Raw genomic sequence first — 13,719 nt, 5'->3', positions numbered from 1 at the left:
CTTGGGAGGATGTGCAGGCTGAGCTGAGTTGCTCCATGTGGAACCCTGGTCTGACACTTCCCTGGCTCCATCCCTCCCACCTTCTCTCTCTGCTCTGAGTCCTCCCTTCCTCTCTCACCTTAGGTAGCTTAAAAGGCACTGATGGATAGAAATGTTGCCCACTGGGCAGCCATCTTGTAAAGACAGGCTCTGCAGCACCCATGAGGGACTGCTGAGTCCCACGGTGAGCTCTTGCTGCTGTGCTGTGCTAATCCATGTGGGAAGTCGTCTCCTTAAGGGCAGCCTGTGGAGTGGGTTAGGTCCTGGGTCCTCCTGAAAAAGTCAGAACAATCTCCTGCTCCAAGAAAGATCCTGTCATTTGCCCCAGACACCAGATCTTGGCACTTTGAGCTCTCTTTCTCTTCTATGTTATTCTCTGCCCTGTTGAGGGGCAGAAATGGATGCCCTTGTGCTCCCATTAAGATCTGCTCTTTTGGCCTGTTAATGACTGTTGGAACCATCCTGCCTTTGATCTCTTGACTGTGCTCCTTGCTCTTCTCATGATGATGGTGGGCAGCAGGTCCCCTGCAAGGCTTGGCAGGGCTGGCAGCTGGCAGCTGGGCACCCCAGGCAGAGGCAGGCCCTCCTTCCCACCTTGGTGGATGGCTGTGGGTAAGCCAGTGCATTGGGAGCAAGGGGGATTTCCATCCAGACCTGCTCCAAAGTCATATTTCTTTCATGTAGCTCCTCAAGGCTCTCCCCTACCACCACCTCCTCAATCAAAAGCCCTCAGTGCTGTCGTGCAGGGAGCCAGGCACTTCCCTGGAGGTTCTGCGTTACTGGGAGCCAGGGGTCCCACTTGGTCTGAGCCCCCCCTGGGCTCTGCAGCAGAGAGATTACAGGGTGGTGGTGCATTGCTCTTCCCTGGGGGTTGGCTGTTCCTGGCGTCATTGGCCACCTGACAATTGTTCAGTGACAAAACACATGACTGAAACCATTCTTGTTTAATCCTAGATTAAAGCAAGTATTGACTCCTGGTTTTAGGAGATTACCTGTCTGCTCACCAGCCCATACTGTCTGGGATCCCCAGGAAATGCAGAAGGCTGCAGTGTGGGTGCTCTTGACCTGCTTCAGTTCCTGGGGGCTGGGTTTGTACTGCAAGCAGTGCTGCATTAGTCCTTGTTGCTGCATCTTCTCTGCTCGATAGTGCCGGTGATAACTGTTGCTGGACGTGACAGTCAACAACGTGTTTTTAAGGCTTTCATGTTTTTCCCAAAGCTACCCTGGACAGATGAGGCATGGAGTAGAGCAAGCAGGGAGGAGGTGTGCATGGAGCAAGGTCCTGCAGCAGTGGATGGATGAAAGCACGTTAGTGCTGGGTTGACCCTGGGTGGACGACAGGTGCCCACTAAAGCTGTTCTATCACTAACACCCCACCCCACCCATCAGCTGGACAGGGGAGAGAGAATATAACAAAGGGCTCATGGGCTTAAATAAGGACAGGAGAGATCACTCACCAATTACTGTTTCAGGCAAAACAGACTCAACTTGGGGAAAATTAACTCAATTTATTACCAATCAACCAGAGTAGGGTAATGAGAAATAAAACCAAATCTCAAAACACCTTCCCTCCACCCCTCCCTCTTCCCAGGCACAACTTCACTCCTGGATTCTCTACCTACTCCCCACAGAGGCGCAGGGGGACAGGGAATGCCACTTCATCCTCCTCAGGGGCAGGACTCATCACACTCTTCCCCTGCTCCAGCATGGGGTCCCTCCCATGGGAGACAGTCCTCCATGAACTTCTCCAACATGGGTCCTTCCCATGGGCTGCAGTTTTCCACAAACTGCTCCAGCATGGGTCCCTTCCACGGTGTACAGTCCTTCAGGAGCACACTGCTCCAGCGTGGGGTCCTCCATGGGCTGCAGGTGGTTATCTGCTGCACTGTGGACCTCCATGGGCAGCAGGGAGACAACCTGCCTCACCATGGTCTTCCCCACGGGCTGCAGGGGAATCTCTCCTCTGGTACCTGGAGCATCTCCTCCCCCTCCTTCTTCACTGACCTTGGTGTCTGCAGGGTTGTTTCTCTTAGATGTTCTCATACCTCTCTCCGGCTGCCGCTTGTGTGTGCCCTGCAACATTTTTTTCTTCTTAAATATGTTATCACAGAGGCACTACCACTGTTGCTGATTGGCTGGGCCTTGGCCAGTGGTGGGTCCGTCTTAGAGCTGGCTGGCATTGGCTCTGTTGGACATAGGGGAAGCTTCCAGCAGCTTCTCACAGAAGCCACCCCTGTAACCCCCCCTGCTGCCAAAACCTTGCCACACCAACCCAATACACCCAGGCTCCAGCAGTGGGGCCAGCCTTGGCTGACCCTGTGCTGGCATGTTCCTGCCACCGAAAGTACTGGTTGTCCTTGGTGTTCATCCAGGATGTCTGCAGCTTGTCCCGCTGTCACCTTCCGCAGGGGTGACAGCCCCTTGTCCACACAGAAACTCGGGGGAGAGGCAAAGGGGAAGTTGATTCTGGGCCGGGGGGAGGATTTGAGTACGCTGCATCCCTCTGTTAAACAGGGGCTAATTCATCCCACAGCAACTGCTTCATCCTCGTGCTCCCACTTCTCCCACTTCCCCTCTGCATGGGCTCATGCCTCCTGCCATCAATCTACTGTGTGCCAAGAAAGCAGTATTCAGGTTTTCCTGGAATGTTTTTGCACCTGGAGCTGTAAGACATGGGGCATGCATGCATGGGCAACAAACAAGAGGAGGTGGAAGCCATTGTGCAGCAGGACAACTATGGCATAGTTGCCTTCATGGAAACATGATGGGATGACTCACACAACTGGAGTGTGCTGCCATGGATGGCTATAATCTCTTCAGAAGGGATAGGCAAGGAAGGAGAGGTGGTGGGGTAGCCCTGTATGTTAGGGAGTGTTTTGGTTGTCTAGAGCTTAATGATGGTGACGGTAGGGTTGAGTGTTTATGGGTAAGAATCAGGGGAATGCCAACAAGGCAGGTATCATGGTGGGGCCCTGTTATAGACCACCCAACCAGGATGAAGAGGCAGATGAAATATTTTATAAGCAGCTGGGAGAAGTCTCACAATCGCTAGCCCTTTTTCTCGTGGAGGACTTCAGCTTCCCAGAAGTCTGTTGGAAATACAATACAGTGAAGAGGAAACAGTCTAGGAGGTTCCTGGAGTGTGTGGAAGAGAACTTCCTGACACAGCTGGTGAGGGAACCAACTAGGGATGGTGCCCAACTGGACCTGTTTGTGAACAGAGCAGGACTTGTGGGTGATGAGATGGTTGTAGGCTCTCTGGGGCACAGCAATCATGAAATGATAGAGTATTTGATTCTCAGAGAAGTAAGGAGGGGGTTCAGCAGAACTGCCACCTGGGACTTCCAGAGGGTGGACTTTAGACTGTTTAGGAGACTGGTTGACAGCGTCCTTGGGGAGGCAGTTCTGAAGGGTAAAGGAGTCCAGGAAGGCTGGACATTCTTCAAGAAGGAAATCTCAAAGGTGCAGGAGCAGGCTGTCTCCATGTGTTGAAAGATGAGCCGGCGGGGCAGAAGACCGGCCTGGATGAACAGAGAGCTTTGGCTGGAACTCAGGAAAAAAAGGACAGTTTATGACTTTTGGAAGAAGGGGCAGGCAACTCAGGAGGACTACAAGGACATTGTGAGGTTATGCAGGGAGAAAATTAGAAGGGCCAAAGCCCAGCTAGGACTTAATCTGGCTACTGCCGTAAAAGACAATAAAAACTGTTTCTATAAATACATCAGCAATAAAAGGGGGACTAAGGAGAACCTCCATCCTTTCTTGGGTGTGGGGGCAACATAGTGACAAAGGATGAGGAAAAGGCTGAGGTACTTAATGCCTTCTTTGCCTCAGTCTTTAATAGTAAGACCCGTTGTTCTCAGGTTACCCAGCCCCCTGAGCTGGAAGACAGGGACGGAGAGCAGAATGAAGCCCCCATATTTCAACACCCATCTTTCCCCATGAGGGATAGGCTGTGGATGTTGTCTACCTAGACTTTAATAAAGACTTTGACACTGTTTCCCGCAGCATTCACCTGGAGAAACTGGCTGCTCATGGCTTGGATGGTTGTACCCTTTGCTGGGTGAAACACTGGCTGGATGGTCAAGCCCAGAGTGGTGGTGAATGAAATTAAATCCAGTTGGCAGCCAGTCACAAGTGGTGTTCCCCAGGGCTCTGTATTGGGGCCAGTTCTGTTTAATATCTTTATTAATAGTCTGGACCAGGGGATCAAGTGCACCCTCAGTAAGTTTGCAGATGACACCAAGTTGGGTGGGAATGTTGATCTGCTGGAGGGTAAGAAGGCTCTACAGAGGGATCTGGACAGGCTGGATCGATGGGCCAAGGCCAACTGTATGAGGTTCAAAAATGCCCAGTGCCGGGTCCTGCACTTGGGTCATGACAACTCCATGCAACGCTACAGGCTTGGGGAGGAGTGGCTGCAAAGCTGCCCGGCGAAAAAGGACCTGGGGGTGTTGGTCAACAGCCAGCTGAAGATGAGTCGGCAGTGTGCCTAGGTGGCCAAGAAGGCTAATAGCATCCTAGCTTATATCAGAAATTGCATGGCCAGCAGGACTAGGGCAGTGATTGCCCCCCATACTTGGCACTGGTGAGGCTGCATCTCAAATACTGAAAGACTACAACGAAGGCATTGAGGTGCTGGAGCATGTCCAAAGAAGGGCAATGAAGCTGGTGAAGGGTCTAGAGAACAAGTCTTATGAGGAGCTGCTGAGGGAACTGGGGTTGTTTAGTCTAGAGAAAAGGAGGCTGAGGGGAGACCTTATTGCTCTCTACAACTACCTGAAAGGAGGTTGTAGCAAGGTGGGGGTCAGTCTCTTGTCCTATTGCTTGTTACTTGGGAGAAGAGGAAACGTCCTCAAGTTGCGCCAGGGGAGGTTTAGATTGGATATGAGGAAAAATTCCTTCACTGAAAGGGCTGCTGAACATTGGAACAGGCTGCCCAGGGAAGTGGTTGAGTCACCATCCCTGGAGGTGTTTAAAAGATGTGTAGATGTGGTGCTTAGGGACATGCTTTAGTGGTGGACTTGGCAGTGTTGGGTTAATGGTTGGACTTGATGATCTTAAAGGTCTTTTCCAACCTAAACGATTCTATGATTCTGTGACTTTCTTGGTAGCAGATAGTTTCCTCCCACCTCTTTTCCCTGGGTCCCTGAGTGATGCCGCCATGCCCAGGGATGGGGAAACAGGATGGTTTGGCCCCGTGCAAGCCTCAGAGCCACAGGTTCCCTGTGCTGCCAAGTGCCAGGGGTGCTGGGCGAGCCCTACCTTCTTCACTCTCTCCTTTCCTTTCCTCTAGGCCAGCTGAAGCTGTCCATCGAGGTGCAGGGCCGGATCCTGCTGCTGCACAGTGAGTATCTCCCTGGAGTGTATGGTGAGGTGGCCCCAGAGCTATTGTGGGCTAGTGTTGGGGACAGCACTTCTATGCCCTTTCTTCAAGCCCTTTGGAGATTTGTGGCAACTGTCGGGAACAACTCTGGTACAGCAATATGACTGGGAGCTCTTTGATTTAAAGGTCAAACCAGAACTTCCGGGTGACCACGGTGTGTTTTGTGTCCACTTGTATAGATTTTTTTTCTTTAACTCCCTGTGAAGAGAAAAAAGGCAAATATAATTTGAAAAAGAAAATCTGAAATGCTTTATTTCCTCTGAAATTTCTTTTACATTGGTCAAAACTGTTTGCCAGATTTGCCACAATTTCCAAATGGTTCCATTACCTCCAAATGCTGCCTTTTTTTAATACCAGCAATATTTCTTCAACAAAAGTATTTCACCTGTTCCAGGCTGGGGTTGCTGTCCCTTAAGCCATGGCATGTCCCACTGGGGACGAGAGGTGCTTTTCTTTCTCTGGGGACTCAGACTTGGCCACCGCTGCTGGGTACCAATGCAGGAGAGCAATGCATCATCTGGGAAACTGTCTCCATCGCAGCCACGAGGCAGGTCACAGGGAACTGTGCCACTGCAGCTTTAATGGTGTTCATTAGAAAGGCCAATGAGGGTGTCAGAACTAACTCTGTTCTTTATGAAAAACCTGTCTGGAGGCACCTGGGGGGCTCCTTAGGATTGCTTCTGCAGTGAAGGATGTGTGTGTCCCAGTCTCCTGGTACAGAACTCTTTCTACCAGGGGCTCATCAGGGCTTCATGGTAAGTAAAAGGTTAAAGGATCAAGGAAAAAAGTCAGGAGTTTGAAATGGTCAGAGTAAAAATTCCTTCCCTGTGAAAAGAGCAGGATTTGGGCTCTGTAGGGTGAAAGGAAAACAAGGCCCTGGACTGCCAGAGCTCTTGGGGGTGGCTAACCTTTGGGGGAGAAAGCACCCCCATCCCACAGACCTGTGTAGTAGGGCAAGAGGGATAGAAAAGACTTCCTCTTGAGCAACATCCCACCTTACAGCCCAGCCCCACCCCTGCCTGATTGTAATGAAATGGGGGCAGAGGATGGCCTGAACCTGGTGAGGCTGTGGGGACCAGTTGAGCCATGTCCCACCCCTGTTCTTTTCCACTCGGCAGCCACAAGAGCTTGCTGCCCTTTTCTGGCTGTGCAGGCAAGCTTTGTAAAGAAACAACAGCAGGAAAATGTGGTGGTGGTGTGGGTTGTTTTTTTTTTCCCCTCTCCCTTAAAGCTCTGTGTGGTTCTGAGGATCTGGCACAGGCTTTACTCCAAATCCCTCCATCTGGAACAGCCCCAGTGTGAGCTGGGTGCAAGTCACTGTCTCATTCTGATGCAGCCAAAAGAAGGTCTGGGAAGAGGGAAATGGTCCAGAAAAGTGGCAAAGGAAGCTCAAGGTCATCCCTCTGCACATGCTGGATGCTCAGGGTACTCAATGTGGACCGGAGAAGGCTGGGTGAATTGGGGTGATCCCTCTTACTTTTTCAATCTCCACCCCAAAGTCTTTAAACCCAACACAGGTATGGCTGGAGGAGGAAGCTCTTGGTGCAGCCTGTCCTGGAGTAACCTTGCAAACTGCTTTGTGAAACACCAGAGGGTCTTGCAGAACCCATTTCCCCTTGTGCACTGGGGTTTCTGTTGGGCTGACCATGTTTATTAGGAGCATGTATCTGTCTCTGACAAAGGCAAAGTCATTGCTGCCTTGCTGGGCTTGTTAGGAGGGAGCTTAGCCTTGTTCCGACAGCCTGTCCTGGGCTATCCAGATTCTGCTGCATAACTATTGCCTCCAGCCACACGACTGGGGAGCACAGGATTCCCAACTGTCGGCAGCAGTGCAATGCTGAGTCCCTGCTGGCAGGGCTGCCATCAGGATGCGGCCATTGATATTTAACTTGATGATACATTTGGCTTCGGGTCAGGGAGCCCAGAGCTGTGTGAAGTCAGGCAAATGAAATGCAATTTGCTATCCGGATGCTGAACTGCATCCGCTGCCAACCTCACCCACAGACACTTGTATTTATAGCATGGGTATATTAAAGAAAAAATACAATAAAACCCTCTTTTTGGGTGCCCGGTGAGACCTGGCTGCTGGGGAGGTGTGCATAGGATCCTACTGAGGTAGGAGGTGGGTTCAGGCCCACAAGGAGGGAGTACCGCGTGGAGTAGAGCACTGCAGCATAGGAAAATACCTTCCCTGCTGCTTTGGGGCATGACCATTTCATTTCTTTTCCAGTCATGGAAGCAAAAGGTCTGATGGGAAAGGAGTACCGGACATGCGACTCCTATGTGAAGGTGGGTTCTCCCGGGGCTTTGCTTGGGGGAGCTTCATGGTTTCTTGGGATTTGGTGGTTGGCTTTCCAAGCATGCTCTGGGATGCCTGTCCCTTCCCTTTCCTCCTCTGTCCTGCTCTGGCCGAGCATCCACAGCATGCAGGGAGGTGGCTGGTCTCTTGCCCGGCACTGGAGGGCTCATGGGTTTTGTTGGCATGGTGTCTGCTTGGACCCAGAAAAGCAGAGGACAGGACCCTGCTAAGGGCTGTGTCAACCATTCATTGCAAGAACATCCCACTGGGTGCCCAAGGACTGGTGGGGATACGTGTTTGGCCAGCACAGTGTGGCTCCAGGCTCTCCTGGAAGGCACCTTGGCAGGCTGCTCCCACTGTGGTGTGCACAGTGCAGGAAGCATCTCCCCTGCAAGGGGGCTGCAAGTCAGAGACCAGCCAGCAATATTTGTGTACATCTGTCCTCGATTCTTCTGCTTTTTCCTTCCCTCCCCTGCCCCAAGGAATTCTGTAACACAATTTGACATGCATAGGGTAAAGTGATCTAAACCACCCATTAGCACAGGCTCAGCTGGATCTTTGAGGCTTAGCCATCCATAAAAGTGGCTGTGCTGGTCACCTGCCACTGCAACAGCAGAGCTGGCAGCTGTGTGCCAGTGCTTGCTTTGAGGGTGCTAACACTCTGCTTGTTTTCCTCTGTAAAGATGTCGATCGTGCCAGATGCTGACTGGAAATGCAGGCAAAAGACGAAGACTGTGCCAGACAGCAAAAATCCTGTCTTCCATGAGCGCTTTCTTTTGTGAGTATGACAGGGCAGAGGTAGTTCTGACCCATCCATCAGCACCGTCTTCACACTGAGCAGTGGGGGACCCATGTGGCTGCTGTCCCAGGGTACCCCCTCCAAGCCAAGACCCCATGTTTGCTTTTGCATTATGATCTATAATAAACACATGTCATGCATGAGCAGGTCTGCTGCTGAGATGAGGAGTGACAGACATTATTCTGCTGTTTTTTATAGCTGAAATGCCTTGAACTTTTGGGCAGAGCTCTGCGGAGGCTCACAAAGCTGTCAGCACACAGCATAGCAGTGGCACTCCCGCACGGTTGGACTTTCTTGCTGGGCAGGAATTGGGCAAACACACTCCATTTCCTAGACCTTATGCCTGCAGTAGTATGGGCATCGGTATGAATGAGGAAGGTAAACGGATTTCCTATAGCTACAGCATGTCTCTGCATGGGAAAGGTTCTGTATGGCTTGTGTTTCGGTAGAGCTTGCCATTGCTAGCTAACCAGTCTGTGTCAGACCTCTGTCCCCATGCAGCATTTAATCTGGCACAGGATGGTTGTTTCAGAGCATGAAATGTGGCTTGTTCCTTGCATTTACCCTTTGTTGTTGGATGTGTGTCTTTCTGGAAGATTATTTTTCCCCTTAAACAACTTGAGTGGTGTCCCTAGTGCCTGCCCAGGAGAGGTCACATCCTTTTGCAATTGTCTGTCAGGGACAAATGAATTAGTGCAACAGTGGCTCGTTTGAGGAGGTTACTGTTTGGGGTGATGCTGCAGTGCTCTGTGCAGAGAATGGAGAAGACGACCTGGCTCTGAGGAGGGTGAGGGGTCCTCGGCTGCGAGGGCAGCCCTTGCCGAGCACTCCTGGGGAAGGTTGGTGCTCACAGGCTGTCCCTCTTCTTGTTACAGCCTGGTGCAAGAGGAGCATGAGCAGAAACGTCTCCTGGTCACAGTCTGGAACCGAGAGAGAAATTCCAGGTAAGGGGCTGCCCGCCTGCCATACAATTTCTTTCAAATGCGGCTGGCGTGACAGAGAACCTGTCATCTGCTCTGGCCACCTCATGTGAGCTTCTCCAGTGCCCTGGGACCCAAGGGCTGGCCCTGACATCAAGACTGCCCTGCATGAAGGCTGCGGGTTGGTGAAGTGGGGGGAGCTGAGCAGCGAGGCTGGAACCTGCTGGCTGGGTGCCCTGGCCAGGGTCATTCTCATAGGCAGCCCGTGCTGATGAGCACCATGCTGCGTGCAGGCTGGCAGAGAAGAAATCCTGCCCTTGCTGCTCTCTTGTTGGCATTGCTGCTGCGTGGTAGCAATCAGCTGGACCAGCGTTTAAAACTCCTGCAGCTACTCACGCCTGCACTGCTGGCTAAAGCCAAGTGGGGGTGGAGCCTGGCTCTGGGCTGGGGACCTTCCCTACCTCTGGGGGCAATGCAGTGAGGAGAAAAGCCCAGCAGCAAGGGGTCTGGCACCTCACAGGCTGTGCTGCCAGCTCAGGCAAGTGGCATTTGACTCCTTGGCCAAGCTCCTGTCAGCATCAGGTAGGCTGGAGGTGACCAGGATGCTTCAGCACAGCTTCTCTTTGCCCCTGCTGCAGCTGAGCTGTGTGGTTACACCATGCTTGCTCAAAGCATGGAGAGGGAGGCATGGTCTTGGGCACTGCCTGGCTCCTGGCATGGGCAGGGTTGTTTGTGGGGTCCCTGCAAAGGGGTGCATGTGGGAACTTGTCCCTGCAGAATTTTCAATAAGCGTATCCTGACAGTCTCTGGCTCTCCTGCAGACAGAGCAAACTGATTGGCTGCATGAGCTTTGGTGTGAAGTCCCTCCTGACCCTGGACAAGGTACCTCCATACTGGAGCGCAACGCGTGGGACTGGGGCCTGACTCTCTCAGGTCGGTGGGTGGATGTAGTGTGCCCTTGGGGCAGGAGCAGGCTTCTCCCACTGTGCGACAAAGATGCTCTGAAGGTGCCCAGGGAGTTCCCTGGTCCCATTCCCAGTATGGATGGCCACTGTGAAACTGATGTTGGTGTGATTGCTGGAGGCAGGGATGTGGAGGCTGTTGGAGGAGGGATCCTAGGACAGGGGACTGTCACTCTCTTCTGCAGGGACACAGAGAGTAGCAGCAATTGGGGGTGCAGAGAGGTGGCCCCAGTGAGTGCTGCCTGCCCTGCTCGAAGCAAGGCTGCCTGGGGGACAGGAGATGGGGCCAGCCTCACTTAGCCTGGCATGTGTCACATCTGACATGGTGGCTGAGTGGGTGCGATGGTGGGGACCCGCTCCTTCGAGGAGGAGTCTGCCTGATTCCCTGCGCTGGGCAGCCAGGGCTTCACCAGCTGAGGTGGTGGTGGGCAGAGGGCAAATGCAGAGGTCTCCGGCTGTTCCTGGGGGCAGCGGTGCTGCCAGGCTGTCTCTGTGCCAGAATCCATGAACCCACTGCTGCGGATTTAGTCACAGTACTGCTGCCCCAGCCTGGCTGCTGCTTGGTAATACAGCTTTCACTTCAGCTGGGTTTGCCTTCCTAAAGAAGCCTGCAAGGCTACTGCTGCAAATGACTCCTGCTGACCCACTAAAACACGGAAATGTTTCATCCTAGCTGCCAGCGGTTAGGGATTTCACCCTTGGACAGCCCTAGTCATGCCCTCGGTACATCAGAGTATCTCAGCAAGCTGGAAGCGTTTCATGAAAGTGTTAATACATCACCTGAGGTGTGGAAATTTACTTCCCAACAAGAGGTTAAAAAGGAGCTATTTGTGGCAATGGCCTGAGAAAGAGGGTAAGAGGTAGCTTGAGCATGGTCTCCTCTGAAATTTGGACAAGTGAGATGCAGCTTTTTTATAGCAGTGAAGATAATTAGGCAGAGCAGCTCTAAACTGCAGCTCTCCCCTGGAGGGACCTCTGCTCTGACCTCCCCAGAGATGTCCCTTCCTTCTCAGATTTTGGTAGTGAATTTCACAAAGTGTCATTGCATGCACAGAGGATGGAGCATTCATGTGTATAGCACCCACACACAGCATCCTACTCTTGCAGGGATGGGAGGAGGATGCTGGGGACGTGTGGTCCTCCTGGGACCTCAGCAGGGCCTGAGATGAGCTGGCCCTTGTCTCCTGGGTGCCGCATGATGCTGCTGTATACCCCCCCCCCCCCCAGTTGCCTCATTATGGATTTAAAACATTCATTTTAAAATGGGCCCCTTTCTCTGGCCTGTGCATGGTTCCTGCAAACCCATCTGACTCCTGGGCTTGGTCCAGGATGGTTGGTCCCTCTGGCTTCTGCCAGCTGCCCAGGGAGCAATGGGAGCCAGCAGCAGCTGCCTGGAAGAGAGGCAAGGGATTGCCAAAGTCAGCTCTGTCCTCTTGGCTGCCCTGGCCACATGGGTATGGGACAGGGGCAAAGGGAGCCCAACTGTGGAGCACTCAGCACTCCTGAGGGCTGGTTTGGGCATCCTCCTCTGGTGATAAGGCTGGAGCTGTGTTCTCCCTGCAAGACTGCCAGCTGCTGCAAACATGATATTGACAGTTTTACTGGAGACTGGCTGTTTTTCTGCACCTTGTCTCCCTCTAAAAAACTAGAAGCTTGTTACTTCAGTGATGCTTGGTCCCTCCTTGCAGGTGGGATGGAATTTTAACTTTCTGTATCCTAAGAAAAGGACTCTAGGCTGCGCCCCTGTGTGCAAGCTAGTCTGGGTGGCCTCTGTCTACTGGCGTGGGGCAGCTCCTGCAATGGGACCCCTCTAGGGCTATGGGCAACCAGACTGAGTTAAATGGGGGTGAGTATCTGCCCCTGCATTGATAGCTTCTTTCCTCCCACCCAGGAGATCAGTGGCTGGTACTACCTCCTCGGGGAGGACCTGGGCAGGACCAAGCACCTGAAGGTGGCCACACAGTGGCTGAAGCAGAGCAGAGGTACGTCTCCCCACTGGGATGTCCAAGGGAGTGTTGGCAAGGTTTGGAAGAGGAGTCAGCCTTGTGTCTGTCCCTGTGCTGGCATGGAGCAGCCCCCAGCCCCATGGCACCCTATGTCCCTGTGAGCACTTCTCAGCCCTGTGATGCTCAGTGACCACCAGGATCCCTAAAGACCAGTGTGGGGTAGATCCTGGCTGGTTCAGCAGGCTCTGCACAGGCACCAAGCTCTCCCCTTCAACTCTTGCTCCTTCTTACCTGTGGCTGTCTGGGGCTCTGTGGGTACCCCAACATTGCAGCCACATCTCTCCCTCTTGCTCGGCCTTTCATCATGCTGATTCCTGCCTCTCAGACTTGGGGCTGAATTCCATGGCCGGACTCTGGCTTCTGGGGTCTGTGCAGGATGGTGGGGAGCTTTTTCTCCTGCCTTGGTCTTGCTGTGCTGCCAGGTTGTGTGGAGGAGGACAGGCTGGCACAGAGTAGGGGGAGACAGCAGTGGCTGTCCCAGATGTGCAACCACCCCACAGCTGCTGCCATGCAGGGCTGCCCCAGCCTGGAGGAGATGTGCCAATGACACGTAAAGATCTTATATATAGTCTGTAGATGCCATGTGGAAAGAAAGGGATTGTCAGGAGACATGTGCTGTTGGGCTGATACGGCCTTTCCCTTTTTTTATTTTTTAGAGTTGTTGCTGGGAAGTCAGAGTGCAGTGCAGGAAAGCCAGGATGCTGCGACCATGAAGCAGCTGAAGGTAGGTATGACAGGGCTATGACCCACCAGGGGTGCAAAGATGTGGGGTCGGGAGCTGGCTGGCAGCAGAGCCTGCATGGAAGGGTTTCAAACAAGCCAAGGGACAAACTATCAGTGAGGGTGATGCTGAGGTGGGAGCTGTGACAGTCTCCCTGTCGACACCATGGGTTTTATATGTGATTAGTTATCCTGACTGAGCACCAATTGGTGGAGGTGGGTGATGTGGATAGTAACCCCACACTCGCTCCCCATTGCCATACAGGGACCTCCTGTTTTTCCAGTATATTGCCACAGAGACAAACCACCAGCCATTGGCTGGGTGGGGACTGGGAGCGATGGGGACAGGGCTGGCCAGCTGCCTGCCACACAGCATCAGTCCTTGGCTGGCTCTGTGTCTCCGTGGATGGGTGCATCTGCTCCCTTCCTCCTTTCAGGACCGTTTCGTCTGGGAAGTGAAAGGCCCATGGTTGAGCCTCGGTGATTTATTGGAAAGGCAAGGATGGGAAATGGGAACACAAACACATGGCTTGCATCGGAAATTGGGCTTAGCCGGCCCTGTGATTTATCTGTGCCGAATTCCGCTTT

At 52.8% G+C, this 13,719-nt stretch overlaps 1 protein-coding gene across 1 annotated transcript in view; it reads left to right on the top strand.

Annotated features, from left to right (window-relative positions):
• The first annotated feature begins 9,402 nt into the window (after positions 1 to 9,402).
• Positions 9,403 to 13,719, top strand: part of RGS3 (regulator of G protein signaling 3) — a 70,790-nt gene continuing 66,473 nt past the window's right edge. Inside the window, exons 1-4 of the mRNA XM_049832863.1 lie at positions 9,403 to 9,467; positions 10,265 to 10,325; positions 12,297 to 12,387; positions 13,068 to 13,135. Of these exons, the coding sequence (XP_049688820.1) occupies positions 10,287 to 10,325; positions 12,297 to 12,387; positions 13,068 to 13,135 (198 nt within the window). The 5' untranslated portion in view covers positions 9,403 to 9,467; positions 10,265 to 10,286. The remainder of the gene's footprint in view (positions 9,468 to 10,264; positions 10,326 to 12,296; positions 12,388 to 13,067; positions 13,136 to 13,719) is intronic.

The sequence above is a fragment of the Accipiter gentilis genome, chromosome 29 (assembly GCF_929443795.1).
Source record: "Accipiter gentilis chromosome 29, bAccGen1.1, whole genome shotgun sequence".
Classification (NCBI taxonomy): Eukaryota; Metazoa; Chordata; class Aves; order Accipitriformes; family Accipitridae; genus Astur; species Astur gentilis.
The sequence above is the reverse complement of the archived record's forward strand: the minus strand, read 5'-3'. Positions and strand labels throughout refer to the sequence as shown.